Here is a 22,733-nt window from a genome sequence, read left to right as displayed (position 1 = left end):
ATGCTCCGATGGCCATAGTGGTGTCGTAATCCACATAAAACACCAGTTTTACGCTCTCTGGAGGGGCAGGGATATTCGAGATGGAAAAGTTAAATAGCAAGGGAGAGTGTGTTATTCTGCAGGTAGGTGTACAGTCATGCTAGGTATCAGTAGAGATCCAAGCACTTTGGCTAACGGCCGATATGAATCTCCTTTGCTAGCTGGTTTGTGAGGTTTTGGTAGCGGAATTATCATTGATTTTTGACCGATAGAATAAAAAAGCATGGAAATGCCAACAGGTGCCAGGGCTTTCGATGGTTTAGGTCTTCTGATGAGAGTGCTGATGTCCTCGGTTGTAATAGTGCATATGCCTCTCTATTAAGGTTTCGGGGTCTTCTTATGGCTACTCTTTTGGCCCTGTTCTAATCGATTTGATTCGCTGCAAAATGTGGTGTTGTATTTTCAACGATGGCAAAAATACCAGCAGCGTGATGTTGGCGACATTTGCCAAGTATATCTGTCATGTTAAACTTCTCTACAAGTGTGATAAAAAGTATGGGATGTACTTTCATCATTCCGGAATTCTTGGTACGAAAAAAATATTTCGTTGTAACCTACATCACAAAGACTACCTTCAATGAAAATTCCCAGCAAAAATTCGGATCCGTTAGTCATTATATAACCCATAACAATGTAATGTAGCAAAATAAAACTACTTACTTCACTACTTACTATGTAATGAGTACTGTGGCACAGAGCGTGTGTGTCCGACTACAAATCCGAGGGTTGTGTGTTCAACGTTCACCGTCGGCCGGGTACTTTTTGCAAAGAAACAAAGAACAGTTAGTGATGCACATGAAAGCACATGTAAGCGTTTAAACAACCCTAAATGTTTATACGCGTGGCATAGCTATTTATTGTAGTGGTTATAGAATAACTAGCGACTCAGTGCGACATGCCCTTGTTAAAATAATGGGTTACTAAGGTGTTTTATAAGTAGTTACGACTACTAAATAACCCATTATATATACTATAATAACCCATTATTTGGTTGTCCGACATAGTCCATCTTCGAACTTACTTGATGTTTTTTTTTTTTTTTTTTTTTTTTTTTTTTTTTTTTTTTTTTTTTTTTTTTGTAATCTTTATTGTTTATACAATTCAAAATTTATACAATAGAATATGTACCTCAGCGCCACAAGGGCATTATTGAGGTTATCTGGCAACAAAATTAACAATGTATAACAATATTAATTATAAATAATTTTAAATTAATAAGCTTCATATATTATTTAGGAAATATTATTTTCTGTTTATTATATGAGAAGCATTTCGATGTTTTGTATTAAATACTCTTTAAGTCTTATTTTAAAGAGTGAAAAGGAATTTGTTTCTTTTATGGACATTGGTAAATTATTATACTCAAGACAACCAATGTGTTCTATTCTCTGCTTGGTTAGCTCCAAACGACATCTTGCTGTAAGAAGATTTGCATGGTTCCGTGTATAGTATGAATGTTGTAAATGTCTAAGCATTATGGTGTGATGGCCGATATTATGTAAGACTTTGTACATATATTGAAGTAACTGCATCTTGTAAATGCCGTATATCGGCAGAATATTTTTTCCAAAGTCTCTGTACAATGAAACAGTTGAGAATCTTAAAGGTAAATTATGGATTATTTTCAATGCTCTATTTTGTAGAATTTGTAGGGATTTTAGTTCTTGATTCGGCTTGTATCCATATATAATTGCCATGTAATTAAGATTACTTTGGATCAGGGATTCAAATATCATGGTTTTACTTCTAATGTTGAGTTTGTTCTTCATTTTATACAAAATACCTATGACCGGCGATATTTTTGTTTTTAGGTAATCAATATGATATTTCCAATTTAAATGTTCCTGTATATGAACTCCCAGATATTTTACATATGATTCCTGAGTGATTTCGATACCACCAACGTTTATTTTACAAGTTCTCTCGCTGTTAATATGACCTGATGAAAACATAATGAACTTTGTTTTATTTGGATTGACTACAAGCTTATTTATCTTGGCATATTCAAGAATAAATGTAGCATCTCTTTCAACATTTTGTTTCAAAATGAATTCATGTTTGTATGGATAGAGAAGGCAAAGGTCGTCAGCATACATAAAGAGTTTTCCCGATAGCGTCAGGTTATTTATATCGTTTAGATATATTTTAAAAAGCAATGGGCCCAAAACACTGCCTTGGGGTACCCCGCACACAACATTTTGTATACTACTGTGCACTCCATTTATAGAAACATACTGCTTACGATTATCCAAGTAGCTTCTAAATAACTGAAGCTCGTTTCCAGAAACTCCATAAAACATCAGTTTTTCACACAATATGGTATGGTCCACAAGGTCAAACGCCTTAGAAAAATCATAAAAAATCCCAGCTACTCCAGAAAAACCACGATCAAGACCGTCGCACACATAATTAACGACGTTGATAACCGCTTCATCGGTTCCACATCCACTTCTGAAACCATACTGATTATCAAACAGCAGGCAATTATCATCTAAATATTTTGTCAATTGGGTGGCAATAATTTTCTCAAAAATCTTGTCAAAAACTGGTAATACTGAAACAGGTCTGAATTTTTCAACCGAATAAGCATTCTTTTGTTTCGGTATAGGAATGATTTTGTGCAACTTGAAAGCATTTGGGTACAAAGACGAATGAATGGTATCGTTAAAGACTTTCACTAAGTGTGGACATAAAATTTTACTGCACTCTGCAACTGCTGCAGTTGATATGCCATCACTGCCGCTACTCTTATTTCTATCCAGACTTCTTATAACACTCAACATTTCACCATCACCAATTCCTATTAGCTCAAAATGAGTTCTATGACGACAGAGTGTCCTCAAAAAATTCCAATGACGTGTATCAGATGTTAATGATCTCAAATCATTTACAGACTTGATAAAATAATCATTTAACTTTTGAGCTTTTTCTTTATCATTTACTATACGTTCACCCCGTTCATTTTTGAGTTCAACTGCATCCGTACAACTTCTCCCTATGCTCTGATTTAAAAATTGCCAACATTTTTTTGAGTCATGTTGAAATTTACTTAAATTTGTTATGTAGTAATCATCCATACATATTCTAGAAGCAATTTTTATCACTCGACTCAACCTTTTTATGTTTTCTTCCAAATTGAAAATTTTCTTTCTCTTCCTTCTTAGTTTAAGCAGCTTATTTTTATGGTCGATAAGTTTTTGTAGATTTAAATTTATCCAAGGAGCGATCTTCTTTTTTAAATCTATTTTTTTTTACGGAATCATATGTCGATTTTTCAATAGCATCTGAGAAACATGAAACAATGGTGTCCATATTGTCAGAGGAATAGTCATCAATACCGCATGAATTTATAGCTTCAGAAAAATATGCTTTAACCTGTTGATAATTACAGTATTTTTTCTTGACATATGTGTATTGTGTGCTATGTAATTTGCTTTCAAAACTACATAATATAAGGTTGTGGTCAGAAAACTCACATTCCACCGAATTAACCAATAATGATATATCCACATTACTATAAACGTGGTCAATGCATGTACCACTACTTGGGCGTGTGATAAATTCATGACAGTTCCGGTAGTTGTAACATTGAAGAATGCTTGCCAATTGAGTATGTAGCGCCATCTCCTCTATATTGAAATTTGAATCACCCACCATAATACATTGCGACCGACCAAATCTATTCAAACAACCTTCCAAATATTCCAAATACGAATTTGTGCTACATTTTTGCGATCTGTAGAAAGACACAATTCTTAGCTCATTTCCATTAATCTTCTTATTTTTCAGAGAAATAGCAATCGTATCAATGAAATTGTCGCTATGACAAACATCAACAGTATATGACAAATAATTTCTGGAGTAGATAGTGGTTTGAGAAAAATATTACGATGCACAAAGGTTGTCCACCCGAAGGTGTTGATAAAGGCCTTCTTAGAACTTCGTGTACATTTTGAAGACGTTTTTCGATGTGCAAGTCCGATATTCAATTCGAAAGTTATTGTGCTCATCAATCATTTTAGTTGGTGCCGGCAGGGTTTATTTGAACTGCTGGACCCTTCTTTCAGGAAGTATGGACTTTTCACCGAAAATTTATCTGCTGTAATATAGGCGGCGGGAACAACCGCTGCAACAAAAAAAATCAAAACGATCCAACATATTTCCTTAATTTAAATAATTTTTGCGAAAAACGTTTAAAGTTATGTGTGGAGGATACCCGAAGAAGTGGGCCGATATAGTCAATATTCGAACCTAACGTATGTCTGGATGAAATATTACGATGTGGAATATTTGGACCAAATAGGTTACTCCTTCTCGAGAGTTACCGTTCACACCATTTTAGCGAAAAATATTCCACTTTTGCGAGAGTGGTACCCGAAAGGGTACTTAATCTATGTTTGGACAAAATATTACGAGGTGCCAAAACGGAGTTTTACACTGTGTGACACGAAAATTATTAACCATATTTTGACACCGCAGCGTGATAGAAGGCCAAAAATAAAAAAGACACGTGTCCCGGCGTTTTTTCCTATCACTTCAACTTTCGCGGTTATGGACCCCCAAAGTCCTAAGGCTTTGATGTTAAAAGGGATCATTTTGTCAGGCACATATCTTCTAAACCGCTTGGAACTTGGCATTACTCGTGAAAGCAAGGTTGTAGCTCTCGTCTTAAAGAATAATAATTGTGAACACATAAAATCCATTCAACTTCATCTTCAAGGACAAAATCGTCAAGGACAAATTTCCATTATGGGTTTTTCTTGGATTTTAGTATGTAGATATCAAACCGATCAAATTTAAAGCCAACAACCAACTAGAAAAAAATTTGTTAGATCTCAATAAACAACTTTCTAGAACATACGAACTCTGTAGAAGCGGTTCTTAATGGCCAAAGTAGCTGGTTTCCGCTCCATAGATACTAAACCGTTCAAAACTCAAGCAAATAATTAACAACAATAATAGCTAAAAAGACACAGCGTGATAATTTGTAATAATTATTACTAATGTTGCCGATTTTGACAGTTGTATAAAGGAAAAGTTACTGAAAAAAATGTTTCAGCAACATTTAGTAAGTAAAAAGACACAGCTAACGTAGCAAATATATCAGCAAACAACTTTCTGGAACATTCGAAATGTCTATGAACGGTTCTTAAATGCGAAAATAGTCAAAAAGTTTTGAATATATTAGATTTTTATACTTTTTTCTCCTATTGTGGTCCACAGATACCGAACCGCCCAAAAATTAAGGATACAGTCAACTACAAAAATGTACCTAAGATTTCAATAAACAACTTTCTAGAACATATAAAGATTCTAGGAACGGTTCATCAAGCTCAATATTCGATTATTTTAAATCATTCTTTCCTGTTCAGGTCCGTAAATAACAAACCTTTCAAATTTTCTTGAGTTTTGAACAGTTTTGTTATTTCCAGACCTGAGTAGGAGGAAAGATTAAAAATAATTTTATTGTTGGCAAATTTCAGCTTAAAAAATCATTCCTAGAATCTTTTTATGTTCTAGAAAGTTGTTTATTGAAATCTTAGGTACATTTTTGTAGTTGACTGTATCCTCAATTGTTGGGCGGTTCGGTATCTGTGGACCAGAATAGGAGAAAAAAGTATACAAATCTAATATTTTCGAAAGTTTTTGGCTATTTTCGCATTTAAGCACCGTTCATTGACATTTCGAATGTTCCAGAAAGTTGTTTGCTGATATCTTTGCTACATTATTGTGGTTGACTGCTTTCTTGAATTTTGAACGGTTTTGTATATAAATAGAGCGAAAACCAAGAAAAGAGGATAAAATTCGCATTTGTTTAGCTATTATGGCCATTAACACATTCGCGAACGTGAATGCTATAGCATTCCGATGCAAAATGACGTGAATGCTATAGCATTCACATTGTCAGCCAATTTTTGTTCATTTACTTGTATACAATCTTAAGTTTTGGTGATTAATATACATAATACGATTTATTTCAACAAGATACTTTCTATAATAAATAAAAAATAATAAAAATAACCAATAATTAATAATAAAAACAAAAAAACTAATTTCGAAAATAATTGGGTGTCATTTTTTTCACCTCTCTGAATTTGCTTGCGTCCGCGAACATGTTAAGAACATTTTCTACAGAGTTCGTATGTTCTAGAAAGTTGTATTGAGATCTAACGAACATTTTTCTAGTTGGTTGTTGTGTTCAATTTTGATCGGTTTGATACCTACACACTAAAATCCGAAAAAAACCCATAAATTTGACCTTGACAATTTTGACCTTGAAGATGAGATCGAATGGATTTTATGTATTCACAATTATTATTCTTTAGGACGAGAGCTAAAACGTTGTCTCCGTGAGTAATCTCAAATTACAAGCGGTTTAGAAGATATGTGCCTGACAAAATGATCTCTTTTGACATCAAAGCCTCAGGTCTCTGTGGGCCCATAACCGCAAAAGTTGAAGTAATAGGGAAAAACGCCGAGAGACGTGTCTTCTTATTTTTGGTCTTCTATCACGCTGTGATGTCAGAATGTGGTTAATAAATCATGACTCAAAAAATGACACACAGTGTTATTGTGTCAGAGAGACAAATGGACGGACCGGAATTAATCGACTCGGAACATACTTGGGGCCTAAAACCATTATTTCGATGAGACACATCTTTGATCGTATCAAAGTACATACCCTCGTTATTCTAAACGCTGAGGGCATAAAGAACTCTACGAAAATATGGGTACATACAGTATTTAACTATTCTTTTGCAAATAGTTTTGGTAGCCCTTTAAAAGAACGGTGGCAAAATGTGGGTTAAGAAAACCCATTTGGATTTCTTTAAATATTTCAGTAATATTATTAATTTTATTTATTAATGGTATATTAATAAATAAAATTAATAATATTACATGCATTTCATAATGATTTAGCAAAAACTAACTTTATTTTTTTGTATTTTTTCAGACTCTTCGAAAACAATAACTTTAAAAATATCATGAAGATTAAAACGACAACATTATATCAAATGTTAAAATTGGATTGTATATTTTCTATAAGAACTCCAATTTGATATTCAAGTGTAAGTATATAAAATTTTAACAATTATATTACACAACTTTAAATTATTAAAGAGAAAAAAAAATTACACTGTGAACACAAATCTGAGCAAAAACAGGGCAAATGCACAAAACGACCACGAAAACGCGACAAAATCGATTAGTTGTCAATGAGAGCCGTACCTAAAATTTACTGAGCTACATTTTTGCAGAACATTTCGAAGCTGAAAAACGTCATCTTGTGGTACTTTTATAGCGGCTCATAAAATAAAGGACGAAAAGGACATTGAAGGAAGCAATTTAGAATGTCGAAGTGCTCTACGAAAATAATCCTCATTCGATTTGACTGAAGACATGTCATCTCAAAAATAAGCTAAAGCAACAGTGAGCAAAGATATAACGCTAATTCCTGATGGCTTACAGGGTCTCTAGCAAAAACTTCATCACGCCATAACGCGGAAGTTCGACTCACGGCGGATCCGTCCTTCGGGGTTCTTAATATACACACCAAGGCCTTTCTTTCCCAATAGGAATTTTCCGTGCCCCAGACTTTCACCTCCATTTTGTTGGACAGTGTTATTAGACAAAATAGAAAATTAATGGTATTAAATTCCCATCATTATATTCAAATGTCAAATGTCTTACTTTCCTTGTTTATCTTCTATGGTAAATGAATCTCCTATCCATGACCATGATTCACTAAATCATCCACCCATAGTTCCTTTGATAAAATAGCATCATCACTTTCCTTCCATAATACGATTATGATGCAGCAGATTTTCTTCTTATTGCCATCAATCTATTTATCCTCTAATTACCAAGCAAATGAATTGTGAAGTGCACCACCACCACCACTCATTCATCCATTCATGCCTCCATGACTACCACAAATTGACCATGAATTGGTTATATAAACATTACACTGCTATTAGCTGTAGAATATAAAATGCAAAGCAAATTTTATTTGTTTATAACCAACCAACGAACTTATTCATTGCCTAAGCACCACCACCTGATGATTTTCAAGCAACGTGTGTGTCCGAGGTACGTGAATGTTCAAATACAAAATAGTATTTTTCGTATTCGCAAACAAATCACGGTGCTCTTGAAACAATTTTAAATGGAAAGTGCTTACACCTCGGAAGTTTTTGCGGATTCTGAAACTACAATGTTTATAGATGAGAAAAATCAAAAAACAAAAAAAATCGCCGGAGCGCTTTTTAAATAAATCGCGATTTAAGTTGAAATTTTTAGGGGTTGTTTAGGTTTTCGCGATTTTGCTTAGAAACAGCAAGTTCTATCAAAATGGAAATAGAACAAGTGTTTTATCTATGAAAATTCTCTACAAGATTGACCTTTATGATATTCTCGTCGGTCTTACCGTTTTTGAGATATAGAAGTTCAAATTGGGACACTTCAAATTCAATTCAATTCTGTATCGCCCCCTTATAAAACAATGTCATGACTGCAAATTCCCAACTTAAACTTATATATCTAAAAAAATTTTACAACTTAGGATAAGTTACTTAAGTGAGTCTTTTAGAGAATTTTCACAGCTTTAAGATTTTCTCAGGTCCCATATCGATAAGACTTACCGTATTCTAGCAAAATCGCGATTCCCTAACAATAAAACCTAAAAATGTAAACTGAGCTTCTTTATCTCAAAAATGGTACAGGCTGGGAACAAATGATAAACGTCAATCCTCTAGAGAATTTTCACAGCTACAACATTTTCTTTAACTCCATTTCGATTGGACTTGCGGTTTCCAAGCAAAATCGTAAAAACCTAAAAAAAACACATAAAAATGTGAATTTTGACCGCGATTTATTTAAAAATCCCTACAGCGATTTTTTCTTGCTTTTGGATTTTTCTCATCTATGAACACTGCTGTTTCAGAATTCACAAAAACTTTCCCTGTGTAAGCAGTTTTCATCAAAAGTTAGTTAAGGCGCACCCTCCATGACATTGTTTTATAAGGGGCGATACAGTCAATGCATTGTCCCAATTTGAACTTCTATATCTCAAAAATGGTAAAAACTACGAATATACCATAAATTCCGTTCTTGTAGAAAAATTTCATAGCTACAACATTTTCTTTAGTCCCGTTTTGATAGGACTTGCGGTTTCTAAGCAAAATCGTGAAAACCTAAACAACCCCTAAAAATGTCAACTTAAATCGCTATTTATTTAAAAAGCGCTCCGGCGATTTTTTTTGTGTTTTGATTTTTCTCATCTACGAACATTGTAGTTTCAGAATCCGCAAAAACTTCCAAGGTGTAAGCACCTTCCATTTAAAATTGTTTCAAGAGCACCGTGAAATCTCATTTGCAGTAGTGCTGGTCAATTTAAATACACATTCAATTAGAATGCAATTAAATTACAGGGAACACATGTAATCGGAAAATGATAGTGGAATATAAAGGGGAATTTGCTCTCCGTCCTTCGGAGAGCAGAGTGGTTTCGGATAGATCCGGAGTTTCAGGATTATCCAATAAAGTCTCGGAGAAAATGGCCGAGAGGTCGGGATCGCTGAATCTGAAATGCGAGCCTTTGGGGATCCTACCTACGAGAAAGATAAACCCCTGTTAGGTTAAGGGGTTATCCCTAGTTGTGCCGGCCAAAAAAACTCAATTTGCATAATTTTTTCTGAGAAAACTACCAACATTTTTAGGTAAATCTTTTATTCCTATGAAAGAACAAATCTTATACTACCTTTGGAATTTTTGTTGTTGAAAAATATTGCACAGTTTTTTTTTTTTTTTTTTTTTTGTAAAAGCGTTTTGCGGTGCCAACCTGATAACCCCCTGTTAGACTGGGGTCCTCGGGGTCGTTATTCTCATTTCGAGAATAACTTTGGTGTCTCAGGGTACGTCTATAACTGATAAGTTGTATCTGATAATATTTTTAGCCAGGAGGTAGCCTATAGAAGAGAGAAGTCTCCCTTGTCCCATCTGGGATGTTTGTGGAACAATTATAGGTACCCTATAGTTCTGTGGCATAGTCTCTGCTGTTAAGTGTGGAGATAGTATGCAGTTAAAATTTATCTGACGATAGGGTAACTGGAAAGCTGTTTCCATTGTCATCTAAGACTTCGTATGAAAAGGACGGTGAGTTCTGGGACTCTATGTCTGATAGGTATGAGACAGACGAAAATTCATAGTCATCGAAGAGTCTGTGTCTAGTGCTATTTAATATTGGATACTGGGATAGTAGGTACTGGTCTCTATATCTTCTGGCTCTGGGCCTATCACCAGTTCAAGGAATTCGGCTGCTTCGATCCCCCGCCGGGGATAACAATCTTGGCGCGATGCGGGGGGCTTGACGTTTCAATCTGCTCATTCAATTTCTCTGAGTGTTGAACTGGGGGTTGTGACTGACCAAAGGTTATCCATTCTTTTTGTCGCAAACCAACACAATGCACTGAAATCTCATAGTGTATTTCTGGAATGAGTCACATATATTTGGTAACTGATTTCCTACCAAAATAATTCGAGATCCCCTAACAGGTTTGCAGTCAGAGTACCGACTGTATTATAACGGAGCCTCGTTGATACCTGGGCGCCTCAACGAGTAGCAGGCTTAGTTGTCAAGCTCCAATCATGGTAGTGGAGGGCTATGCCATAATTGTACTCAGTTCCCCAGTCAAAAATCTCTCTATGGATGATAAAAATGTAATTACCGGCTTCTCAGAACCACTTGTCTTCACTTGTATCAACTCCCCGGAACTTTAAATCAGCTAGCAGCTTACAGCGTTGTGATGGTTACAACGTACTGAGGAAGGATGGAACCATACGTGTAGGTGGGGCATTAACATTCCTATTGCACCAGTATTTTCAATACAGATATATTTTGCTTGAGCCTAACTCTAATGGCCAGTACAGTATGGTTGTTGTTGTTGTTGTAACAGTGTTTCATTATTATGTTTGTATGTTCGTTCTGCTGTTCAATCTGGCTCTGGGTCTATCTCCAGTTCCAGGAAGTTGGCTACTTCGATGGGATGTAACCTCAGATCCACTGGAGTCAGATAAGTAGGCTTGGCGGGGCAGTTGAATAGGTGCTTAGTATCGTGCGGGCCCATGCCGCATACTGGGCAGATGTCTTGCACGGCGCGATCGATTCCCGCCCAATAGGAATTTAGGCGACTGCAATATCCCGAGCGTAATTGAGCCAAAACTACTCTGGTTTGTCGTGGTAGCTGACGCTCTTCAGCTGCGATAGATGGGGATGTGCTCCGATGACTGCATTCACTATCCGTGTCCGTGTCCGTGTGAATGCTGTTCAAACCTGCCTGATATGCCTGTTGATCTAGAGGTTCTCTCCTATATTGTTGGACCGTCGTCTGTAGAGCATGAATATCCTTCTTTATATGCCTGGGTGTATCGGTGGCCAGCAGATGGTGATTGGGATGGCTCTCACGGTAACACCCGAGCAAGTACTGCAACGATAGCATCTCATTATGTTGTCGTACTGGAAGAATCTTTGCCTCCTCATGTAGATGGTCCACTGTAGATTTGAGGAGGCACCCTGTTGCTGTTCTCAGGTCGGCGTTCTGACAAATTTGAATCTTATCCCACTGCGTGTCACATAAATTCGGGGACCAAACTGGCGCCGCATAGCTTACCACTGACCGACCTATCGCTTTATACGTGGTCAACAAGGTTTCTTTATCTGCACCCCAAGTGCTGCCGGCTAGGGACTTGAGGACCTTGTTTCTACATTTCAGTTTATCGCAGATAGCTGTGGCATGCGCGGACGACGTGAAAGTGGTGTCGAATGTGACGCCTAGAAGTTTGGGGCAGTTTGTGGTCGGAATTCTGCTACCATCGACCCTGATATTCAACTCTCTTCTATACTGCGCCGTCCATGTGGTGAACAGAGTGGCCGTCGATTTAGTGGCGGATATCTGCATATTCCTCGCGTGGAAAAAGGTGGTAAGATGGGTTAATTAGGAGTTCAGTCTCTCACAGATGTCATCAGGGTAGGTACCTGACGCCAGGATCGTACAATCATCCGCATACGTTACGATCTCAATGCCGTCTGGAGGGGGCGGAATACAGGAAAGGCAGAGGTTAAACAGTTCCGGAGATATCATCCCTCCTTGGGGAACTCCCTGTTTCACTCTACGGGGCTTGGATTTCTTGTTCCTGAACTCCACATACGACTGGCGACCACACATATAGTTGATTATCCAACGTTTCAGACTTGGCCGGATGTCTGCTCGATGTCCTCGAACAGCGTGGAGTGCTTGACAGTATCAAAGGCTTTTGATAAGTCAAGCGCCACCATCACTGTTCTATCACACGGCCGCTCCTGGTTGAGTCCTCGACAAATATGTGTGGAGATGCACGCTGTTGTCATCCTTGCCTGGCTTCAGTTGCGGGACCACCCTGCCCATTTTTCCAGACTTCGGGAACAATGAGGGTGGCTAGCGACAGGTTGAGAACTTTAGTGAGATACTCCACTCCCGGCTCATCCAGCTGTTTCAACATTACAATGGAAATTCCGTCAGGGCCCAACGCTTTGGATGATTTAGCGTTCCTGATGGCATTCGCAACATCATACATTGTAAACTGTGGTGGTTCATCCTCGGTAGGAAGATATCTAATGCGACGTAACACTCTTCTCTTCGCCCTGTCACTCTCGGGGTGCTCGACAAACTGTCGATTGAAGTAACTTACACACCTCTTCGGGTCAGTCAACGTAACGTCGCCAAACGTGACTGAGGTCCGGTCATCCCTCCTTCCGGGGTTCGAGAGTGACTTAACCGTTGTCCACAATTTACTTATACCGGCTCCAATGTTGCAACTCTTCAGATGATTTAACCACTTGTTCCGCTTATGTTCGCCGACCAGCCTATTAACTTCCAGTGTCAGCTCCCTGACTCTGGGGTCGTCGGGGTTGGTTCGACGAAGCTCATCACGCTCATTTGCTAATCCCGTCGCCTCTGCTCGGAAATTTGGTCTTCGGGTATTCGACCAGCAGGTATATGGCGAGCCGCTGCAGCATTGATGATGTCTCGGAGCGTCCTTTCCGCTACCCGAACATCAGAAGGATTGGGCAATTCTCTGAAGCGGTGGTTGGTGAACTCTCTGAAACTCGGCCAATCAGCTTTCCCATGATTGACGTATGTGCGGCGTTCAGAGGTGATGAAATCGGGTGGTCTTCTGATGAAGACAATTATGGGGAGATGGTCTGATCCAAGGGAAATGACGGGTTGCCAGGTGACGTCATTTGTCAGACCAGGTGACACGATGGTTATGTCTGGCGAACTGTGACACGCTCCTCTAATTCTGGTAGGGGCGTCCTCATTGACCGAGCAAAACGTAGAGCTATCAATCTGCTCAGCCAGAGCTATACCTCTCAGGTCGTTTCCGAGGGCCGAATGCCACATCTCATGATGCGCATTAAAGTCCCCCAGGACCAGACGTTTATGATCTGACAATACATGTGTTTGTAGCAGTATGGTATGAAACAGCGGATTTCCAGATGATAAACTTCAGGTTATAGGCACAACATAAGATTTCTTTTGGAAGGTCATAAACGACTGGTCTTAGGGGATATTAATGCTAATTATGAGTTGCGGCATTTGGTCTTCAGCACCGACCAGAGGGGTATAGAGCTGACTGAGTAGATTGATACTTCTCACGGTGCTCTTGAAGCAAATTTAAATGGAAGTTGCTTGCACCTGGGAAGATGTTGCAGATTCTGAAACTACAATGTTCATAGATGAGAAAAATCAAAAAACAAAAAAAAATCGCTGGTTCGTTATTTAAAAAAATCGCGATTAAAGATGACATTTTTAAGGGTTTTTTTAAGCTTTTACGATTTTACTTGGAAACCGCAAATCCTATCAAAATGGAACTAAAGGAAATGTTGTAGCTATCTTGTAGAGAATTTTCACAGCTATAAGATTTCCTCAGGTCCCATATCGATAAGACTTTCCGCATTGCACCCTTCATGACATTGTTTTATAAGGGGGCTATACAGTCAGTGCATTGTCCCAATTTAAACTTCTATATCTCAAAAATGGTAAAACCTACGAAAATATCATAAAGGTCAATCTTGTGGAGAATTTTGATAGCTACTCCCCATATTCGTCTCCATCAGCAGACCGTTGGACTTCTTCACCTCTGAACGCCTTCAATCATGTGAAAGCTGATTGAACTAATTTCAGAGAGTGCATCAATTACCGCTTCGGAGAACTGTTCCAACCCTTGTGATGTTCGGGCATCATCAGAACGGACGTTCCGAGACATCCCGAACACCCGAAGTGAGACCAAACTTCCCGACAGAGGCGACGGCATAAGCAAATGAGCGTGATGAGCTTCGTCGTGGCAACCCCAGTGACCCAGAGTCAGGGAGTTGACATTGGTAGTTAACTGCTTGGTCGGCGAGCATAAGCCGAACAAGTGGCTAAATCATCTGAAGAGCTGAAACAATGGAGCCGGAAAAAGTGAATTGTAGACAAGGGTTCAGTCACTCTCGAACCCTAGAAAGATGGAAGACAATAACTCAGTCACGTTTGGTGACTAATACGAAGATGTGCCCAAGTTATTTCAGTCGACAGTTTTTCGAGCACCCCGGGAGTGACAAGGCGAAGAGGAGAGTACTACGTCGCATTAGATCTCTACCTGCTGAGGTTGAACTACCACAATTTACAATGGATGATGTCGCGAATGTTATCAGGAACCCTAAGTCATCCAAAGCTTTGGGCCCTGATGGAATCTCCAGTCGAGTCGAGTATCTCACTACCTGTCTTTCCCGAAGTCTAGAAAATGGTCAGGGTAATCCCGCTACTGAAGCCAGGCAAGGACGTCAGCAAAGGCGAATCGTACAGACTATTGCGATATCTCCGTTATTTGGCCACCTACGCCAACCTACTTTGCATCATTATAAAGACGGGATTTTCTACTTTCATAGCCAGGCTTTGCTTTGGGAAAGTTCCCAACAAAAGCTGTGTTATTCGTCATTATAGTTAAAATCGAATATGCCTTGTTTTCAGTTAAATATCTGCTCACAGTTCTGAAAAATAAAAACATTAAAAGCTTTTTATGCGGAAGCATTTTTTATCGAATCACTTTATAATTAAGATTTTATGTAATCTTAGGTAAAAACTCATCAAAATATACATTGATACAAGGTTGTAAAAAAGTCATAACCCTATTGCACATACAGTGTCCCACAAATGTCTTCGTACCCCAAGTATGTTCAGATATATTTAATTAAAATCGCGAAAATAAAGACAAAATTTAAAAAAAATTTAGTGTAGGTTTTTTTATTAAACGCATCATTTATATAAAGAGAAAAAAGAAAAGCATTTCAGTTATGTGCATGAAAGATATTAACGAAAAACTAAAAAAAGTTTGAAATTCAATAGCACAAAAGTCTTCGTACTTTTTGAGAGTTTTCAATAAAATTAATAAAAAGTTCGCGAAAATAGAAATTTTAATATTTAGTTGGATAGCCTTTATTTTGTATAACAGCCTTGAGACGATCTGGCATTGATTCCACAAGTTTTTGTGTGTAATCTCTGTCAATTTTCTCCCATTCCTCCAGGAGAACTGCTTTCAGTTGTTCTTTGGAGCTAATGTGGTGAGTTCTTATTCTTTTTTCCAGCATATTCCACAAATTCTCAATGGGATTCAAATCCGGACTTTGCGGCGGTGTTTTTAAGAGATGTGGTGTATTGTAGGCTAAATACATCCTAGTATTATGGGCCATATGTTTGGGATCGTTGTCTTGTTGAAAATAAAAACTGTCTGATAAACCTATTTTTTCAACGCTTGGCTTTAAATTCTTCCTCAAAATTTCAATATATGCTTTATGGTCCATTACTCCTTCTATTATTTCCAATTTTCCGACCCCATTTGCCGCCATACAACCCCAAACCATTATACCTCCTCCCCCATGTTTAACTGTTTTTATTGTGTTTTTGGGGTTGTATGCTTCCCCTGTCTTTCTCCACACTCTCATTCGCCCATCAGAACCAAATATGTTGTATTTTGATTCATCAGAGAATACTACAGTCCTCCAGAATTCGAGAGACGCATGTTGATATTGACGGGCAAACTCAAGACGTTTTTTACGATTTACCTCATTTATATAAGGTTTCTTTCGGGCTGCTCGAGAATTGAAACCAGCTTCTACGACTGCTCTTCGCACAGTTTCTGGGTGGACATCTTTATTCTTCGATTTGAGGAGTTCCGCGCTAATTTTTGGTGCACTTATAAATGGATCAGTTGCTATCATCCGCTTTATTAATAGCCTATCTCCATTGTTTAAAATTTTGGGCCGTCCGGATTTTGGTTTATTTGCAACACGGCCCTCATATTTAAAGCGACCGACCACTGATTGGATAGTTGATTTGCTTCTGGACATTGTCTGCGCTATTTCCTGGTACGATTTCTTATCCTTTACGTGTAATTTTAGGATTAATTCACGTTCCTTCTCAGATAAATATTTTCCAGGCATTTTGACGTTTATTTTCACAAATTTGATTACAAATAAAAGAAAAACTACTATGGAAGCTCGTAAAACCCGAAAAGTCCACATCACCATTTATTCATTATCGTATTCTGAGTAAATTGGAGGAAAACTTAAAAAGTACGAAGACTTTTGTGGTATTGAATTTTGATCTTATTTTAGTTTTTCGTTGATATCTTACCTACAAGTAACTTAAACACATTTATTCATCATCTATATATAAATTAAGTGTTTAATAAACAAATCTACACTCAAATATGTTGAACATTTTCGTTTATTTTTCGCGTTTTTCATGAATATTTCTAAATATACTTGGGGTACGAAGACATTTGTGGGACACTGTACATATGTAATACAAAATTTCTAATAAGAGTTTATTTTATCTTTTCCCCTTTTCCTTTCAGTACCTCAGACGAACATTTCTTTAACCGGAAACCCACAAAAACACGCTCACAAAGTTCACATACACAACAACCCAAACAACAACAAAAGCTGCAAAAAGCAAAAGGAACACTGCAACAAACTGCAATGCGGTACCAGAAAACACGTAAAAAAATTTCCAATTACAACAACAGCAGCAACAAGAAAGCCAACAACAAAATTAATAATTATAGCACATCATTAGCAATAAATTTCAACAAATATCGACTAAAAACTATAGGAGTAATAACAACAACAACAACAGCAGCAGCAGCAACAATATCTCATTATTATCATCGCACAACAACAACAACAGCAGCAACAACAACAAATTAAGTACAAAACTAAAGCATACTTAGTAGTAGTTAATTTCCATTAGTGGCTAGACTAGAATCAAATCAAAAGGAAACACAAAAACCACAACAACAACACCTATTTTCCCATACGAAAACAAATTTCGACTCTAAAGGATCCAAACAACAACAAAGGAGGTGGTTCCATATTTTTTTTTTTTGTTTTAAACCTACAAAAGAGACCGAGAGACAGAGAGAGAAAACAAAGTACGGACACCGAAGGCAGGTCGTTTTCTTGAAGGGGTCATGTTGGAAAAACCACCCATTTGGGTTATAGTTGTGGGCCTAAATGTCTGCGTTTTGATATGGTTGATCACAGTCCAAGAACCGGTTATGTATGATGCCTCTTCGACCATCATAAGCAGTGGCAGCGGCATTAAGAATAATTTGCAACAGCAACAACAACAATTTAATGGTGCTCCTCCCGCAGTACAAGAACGTTTGGGACGTGATAATCGTGATGTAAGGGATACTGCCCCTCTATTTCGTGGTCGTCATTTATCGTTTAGTGAAACAAATGCCACATCCGCCGCAGCCGCCACCACATTGACGACTACGTTGAATTGGAATATTAGCAGCAGCAGCAACCAATCCAGCTATTTAACGGGAACTGAGGAAACCATAAAGAGTACCACCACCGTCACTGATCTACTAGCGAATATACATTCACTAACCTCTAGTCTGGGAACAGGAGTTCTCGAAACGATACAAAGACCAACACCATCATGGCTCAAAGTTACTGCTGTCTCATCAGCACTGCCGGAAGAAGACTTCAATCGTTTGATAGATTTACACGACTTCTATTATCTTGTGCCTCAGCCGGTATGTAGTTCGAATGTGGAAGCACTGATCCTGGTGCATTCGGCACCACGAAATCACCCAAAACGCCAAATAATACGTGAAACATGGGCCAGTATTGGTCGCCACATGGTCGATGCACCCATACGTGTGCTATTTCTTTTGGGCGCTGTATCCGAGGAGTCTCTACAGCATGAGGTCATGAAAGAGAACAGCGAATATGCGGATATCATTCAAGGCTCCTTTGTGGATGATTATCGCAACATGACCTATAAGCATGTCATGGCTTTTAAATGGTTCCTCTACAACTGTCCCGATGCCCAGATATTAATAAAAGTGGATGATGATGTCTATGTAAATACGCCGCAATTAATAAAATATCTCAAGGCCGAGCAGCAAGAGGGCAACATGACCTCCCCACAGGAGGAGGAGGAGCAGCAGCAGGAGGCTGAACAAGAAATAAATAAACCCACCATCATAACTCTTAATGATACAACCAAAAAGACAGAGTCCACCAAAAAATCTCTTTACGAATCATTGAAAAATTTTGCAAACTCATTAACCCATTCATCCTCTTCATCATCATCATCTACAGACAATTTTACAGCTTCAACGGGGCTCTTTCATCGACCACAAAATCTACTCTTTTGCCAGAAGATTACCGGTTCAATGGTTAAACGTTCCTATCGTTCCAAGTGGCGTGTCAGCTTCAAAGAATATTCCGAACGTTATTATCCACCCTATTGTCCCGGCTATGCCATTATCTATTCGCCAGATGTGGTCTTTCGCCTATACAATGCCGCTCAAAATTTCAAATACTTTTGGATTGATGATGTCCACATAACCGGTGTTCTGGCCCAACAAACCAACACAACAATAACCACCTCATCACATTATGTTCTCTACAGTGACGAATGTGAACGTCTATTGACAGGCAAGACTGATCTCAAAGATAAGGAATTTTTGTTCGCCTGGCACAGTATATCGGCACAGCAAATCAAAGCTATTTGGCATCTGCAAATGATGTCGCTCGCCTCACCGGATGATCTGCTCTACAGAAGAAAGAAGGCAAGAAGACGACGACCACACACAGAAATCTTCAAGAATTCAAAATTAGCCTACAATATCACTACCAACAACAACAACATTATGACGGCAGATGGCTTCAGATAGTAGACTCTCCAGACATCAACTGCAATTCCAGACGCCGCCGGCAGCCCAGCAGCGAATGAACCGACCGACGGAAGCAGCAGAAGAAGTATAAAGAAACGCTTAAAAAATTAGTTTAGGTTTATTACTATAATTATGATTATTATATAAACAAAACAAAAAAAATATTGATGATTACCAAGGTTCTTCTTATTTTTTTAATTTTAATTTATTATTTTGTCATTGTAAAGTGAAGTAACCAACCAACCAACATACTGGCTTTATTTTACCTAAATATTTTACCTAAACGAAGAAAAATATATAAATTATTTATTTGAGAATTGAAATTAAATAAAAAGCAAAACAAAATGAAAACAGAATACTAAATAAACATAAAGACATTTGCATTGTAATGTATTTAATATAATTTTAATAAATTTACTGAGATGAACCTCTGCGGTTCGGTAATATTTGTTAAATGTATAATTTGGTGTTTGCATTTTATTTCTGATTTAATTTTAGGCTGGAGTAAAATTCTTAAAAAAAGTGAAAATGTGAAATACATATCAAGCTTTTTGTAGAAAATTAACTTATGTTGAAGCTAAGGTATGGGATATTGTAACTCGCCAACAGTTGTAATATACAATGAACTTTGAACGTACTTAGGTAAACTGAAGTGTTTTAGCTCGATTCACCGACGGATTTTTAAAAATAACAATGTAAGTAAACATGTAAAAAAGTATCAGTCGTCTTTGCCGACAGATATATACCCTCAGCCAATGTGAATTGAAACTTTCATCTTCGGACAGATCGAATGCATTTAGAATCTTTTCAGAATTTTGTGGCCCTTTTTGGACATTTGCACTTGCACACAAAAATGTGGATTAGGATTTTAGTTCAAAAGTGTTGCGAAGAAGGTACTTGAATGAATGGATCGACATAGTACATTATAGAAGTGGATCTTATTTTGGGAGTAAAATTTTGAACAAAATCGGTTGATCAGTTCGAGAGTTATCGTGCTCTACAGCCACTACATATGGTGCCATAGAGATTTTTTTATACATTTCGGGCTGTTTTCTCAAGAAGTATGTACTTGCGCCTGAAAAAACGTTTACAATCGTAATGGATGCAGCGAATGCAAGTTACTTACTTACTTAGCTGGCCCATTACAGAACATTTGTTCTATAGGCCGAACGAAGAAGAGATCTCCATTCCTCTCTATTTGTTGCTTTGCACTCTGGAATACCGCGCCTTGTCATCTCATCATCCACTTGTTTGCGCCATCTATTCCTTGGCCTGCCAATTCTGCGTGCACCGCCATGTGGCATGTATTCATACGCCTTTTTAGCGGGTTCATCATCGCTCATTCTTATGACATGGCCTAGCCAACGCAATCGCTGCATCTCGATACGTTTAACAATATTGATGTCGTTGTATAGCAGATACAGCTCGTGGTTCATGCGACGTCGATATTCACCGTCAACGCAGATTGGTCCGTAGATCTTTCGAAGAATTTTTCTCTCAAACACACCAAGCACTGCCATGTCTGCTTGCGCAAGTACCCAGGTTTCGGAGCCATACATCAGCACGGGTAGTATCAGTGTTTTGTAGAGCGTTATTTTTGTTTGACGAGATGTGGCTTTGTTTTTAAACTGCTTACTTAATCCAAAGTAGCATCTGTTGGCCAATACAATTCTTCTTTTTATTTCACAACTGATGTCGTTTGTTGTGTTGACGGAGGTGCCGAGGTAGACGAAGTCTTTTACTACCTCAATATTATAGGAACCAACTTCCACAGTCGGTCCGAGCTCAATGGACGCATTGCGCGTCGACACCATCAACTTGGTCTTCTCACCGTTTACCGCCAGACCCACTTTAGCAGATTCTCCTTCGACCTTTATAAAGGTATCAGTTACTTCTTTTACTGATCGACCCATGATGTCTATATCATCAGCATAAGCAAGTAACATGTGACTATTGGTGTAGATTGTGCCACTTCTTTTGACGTTTGCCTCTCGTATAACCTTTTCTAGCAGGATGTTGAAGAGGTCACACGAAAGGCTGTCTCCTTGTCTGAAACCTCTTTTGGTACCAAACTCTTCGGAGAGGTTCTTTCCTATTTTAACTGAGGACCTCGTGTCAGTTAAAGTCATTTTACAAAGCCGGATGAGCTTTGCGGGAATACCAAATTCAGACATGGCTTGGAATACCTTTGAGCGCAGCGGACTGTCGAAGGCTGCTTTATAATCGACAAAAAGGTGGTAGGTGTCGATCTGCATCTCTTGGGTCTTCTCCAGGATTTGCCGCAGGGTAAATATCTAGTCAATGGTGGACTTGCCAGGTCTAAAGCCGCATTGGTATGGTCCAATAATCTCGTTGACCATTGGCTTTAGTCGTTCGCACAATATCCCTGACACGATCTTGCAGGCAATCGGGAGTAGACTTATGCCCCTATAGTTAGAGCATACAGTCTTATCTCCCTTCTTGTGGACGGGGCACAGGATACTCAGGTTCCAATCGTCGGGTACTCGTTCTTCCTGCCAGATGGTGCTAACTAGCTGATGAATACACCTTATCAGCGTGTCGCCTCCGGTTTTGAACAGCTCGGCTGGTAAGCCATCGGCCCCTGCTGCCTTATTATTCTTCAGCCGATTTATTGCTGTCTTTACCTCATCTTGGCTGGGCGGTATACATTCAATACCATCTTCTGGGATTGGGACTGTGGTATCTTCGTCGTCTTCGCTGCTATTGGATACCAACAGATTTGAAAAATGTTCTTTCCATATCCTGAGTACACTATCTGTATCAGTTACCAAATTACCTTGCTGGTCTCTACAGGAGGATGTGCCTGTACCAAAGCCATCAGTTTGATGCTTGACTCTTTGGTAGAATTTTCGGACTTCATTCTGGCTCCTGTACATCTCGATTTTTTCACACTCCCGCTTTTCCATCTCTCTCTTTTTCCTGCGGAAAAGACGTTTCTCCTCTCTCCTTTTCTCCCTGTATCTCTCTCGTGCGCTACGCGTTGCTACGGATTGTAAAGTAGCCTTATATGCCGCATTTTTCTCTTCGGTGGCAGCACGACACTCCTCATCATACCATGGATTCCTTGGTGGAGGTCTCTGGTATCCAAGTATGGATTTTGCGGCTGTTTGCATGGAATGGGCAATGCTTTGCCATTGCGCTGATATGTTATCGGGATGAGGAGTGCTTTGATTAAGCAATTGGGCTAGTTGAGTGGAATATGCTGTGGCTATCTGTTGTGATTGCAGCTTACCGATGTCTAACTTTCGTGTTGTGTCTGTTCGTACTTTGTTTGCTACGTTTAAGCGGGTGCGTACCTTTGCTGCAACAAGGTAGTGGTCCGAATCAATATTTGCGCCTCGGAACGATCGTACATCCAACACGCTCGATGAATGTCTTCCATCTATCACAACATGATC

At 38.5% G+C, this 22,733-nt stretch overlaps 1 protein-coding gene across 2 annotated transcripts in view; it reads left to right on the top strand.

Moving 5' to 3' along the window:
- LOC141404294 (uncharacterized) overlaps positions 1-19,773 on the top strand; it is a 113,011-nt gene extending 93,238 nt beyond the window's left edge. The window contains exons 3-4 of one of the 2 annotated variants that reach the window (XM_073987758.1): positions 6,995-7,109; positions 16,975-19,773. In XM_073987758.1, the coding sequence (XP_073843859.1) occupies positions 17,590-19,314 (1,725 nt within the window). In that variant the 5' untranslated portion in view covers positions 6,995-7,109; positions 16,975-17,589 and the 3' untranslated portion in view covers positions 19,315-19,773. Of the gene's footprint in view, positions 1-6,960; positions 7,110-16,974 lie in introns of both variants that reach the window. The other variant, XM_073987759.1, reaches the window with a different exon arrangement.
- The last annotated feature ends 2,960 nt before the right edge of the window (positions 19,774-22,733 follow it).

Source organism: Musca autumnalis, unplaced genomic scaffold (genome assembly GCF_047663935.1).
Source record: "Musca autumnalis isolate F117 unplaced genomic scaffold, ASM4766393v1 scaffold_4, whole genome shotgun sequence".
In the NCBI taxonomy this organism is placed as follows: domain Eukaryota; kingdom Metazoa; phylum Arthropoda; class Insecta; order Diptera; family Muscidae; genus Musca; species Musca autumnalis.
Note: the sequence above shows the minus strand (reverse complement) of the source record. Positions and strands in the feature narration are given on the sequence as shown.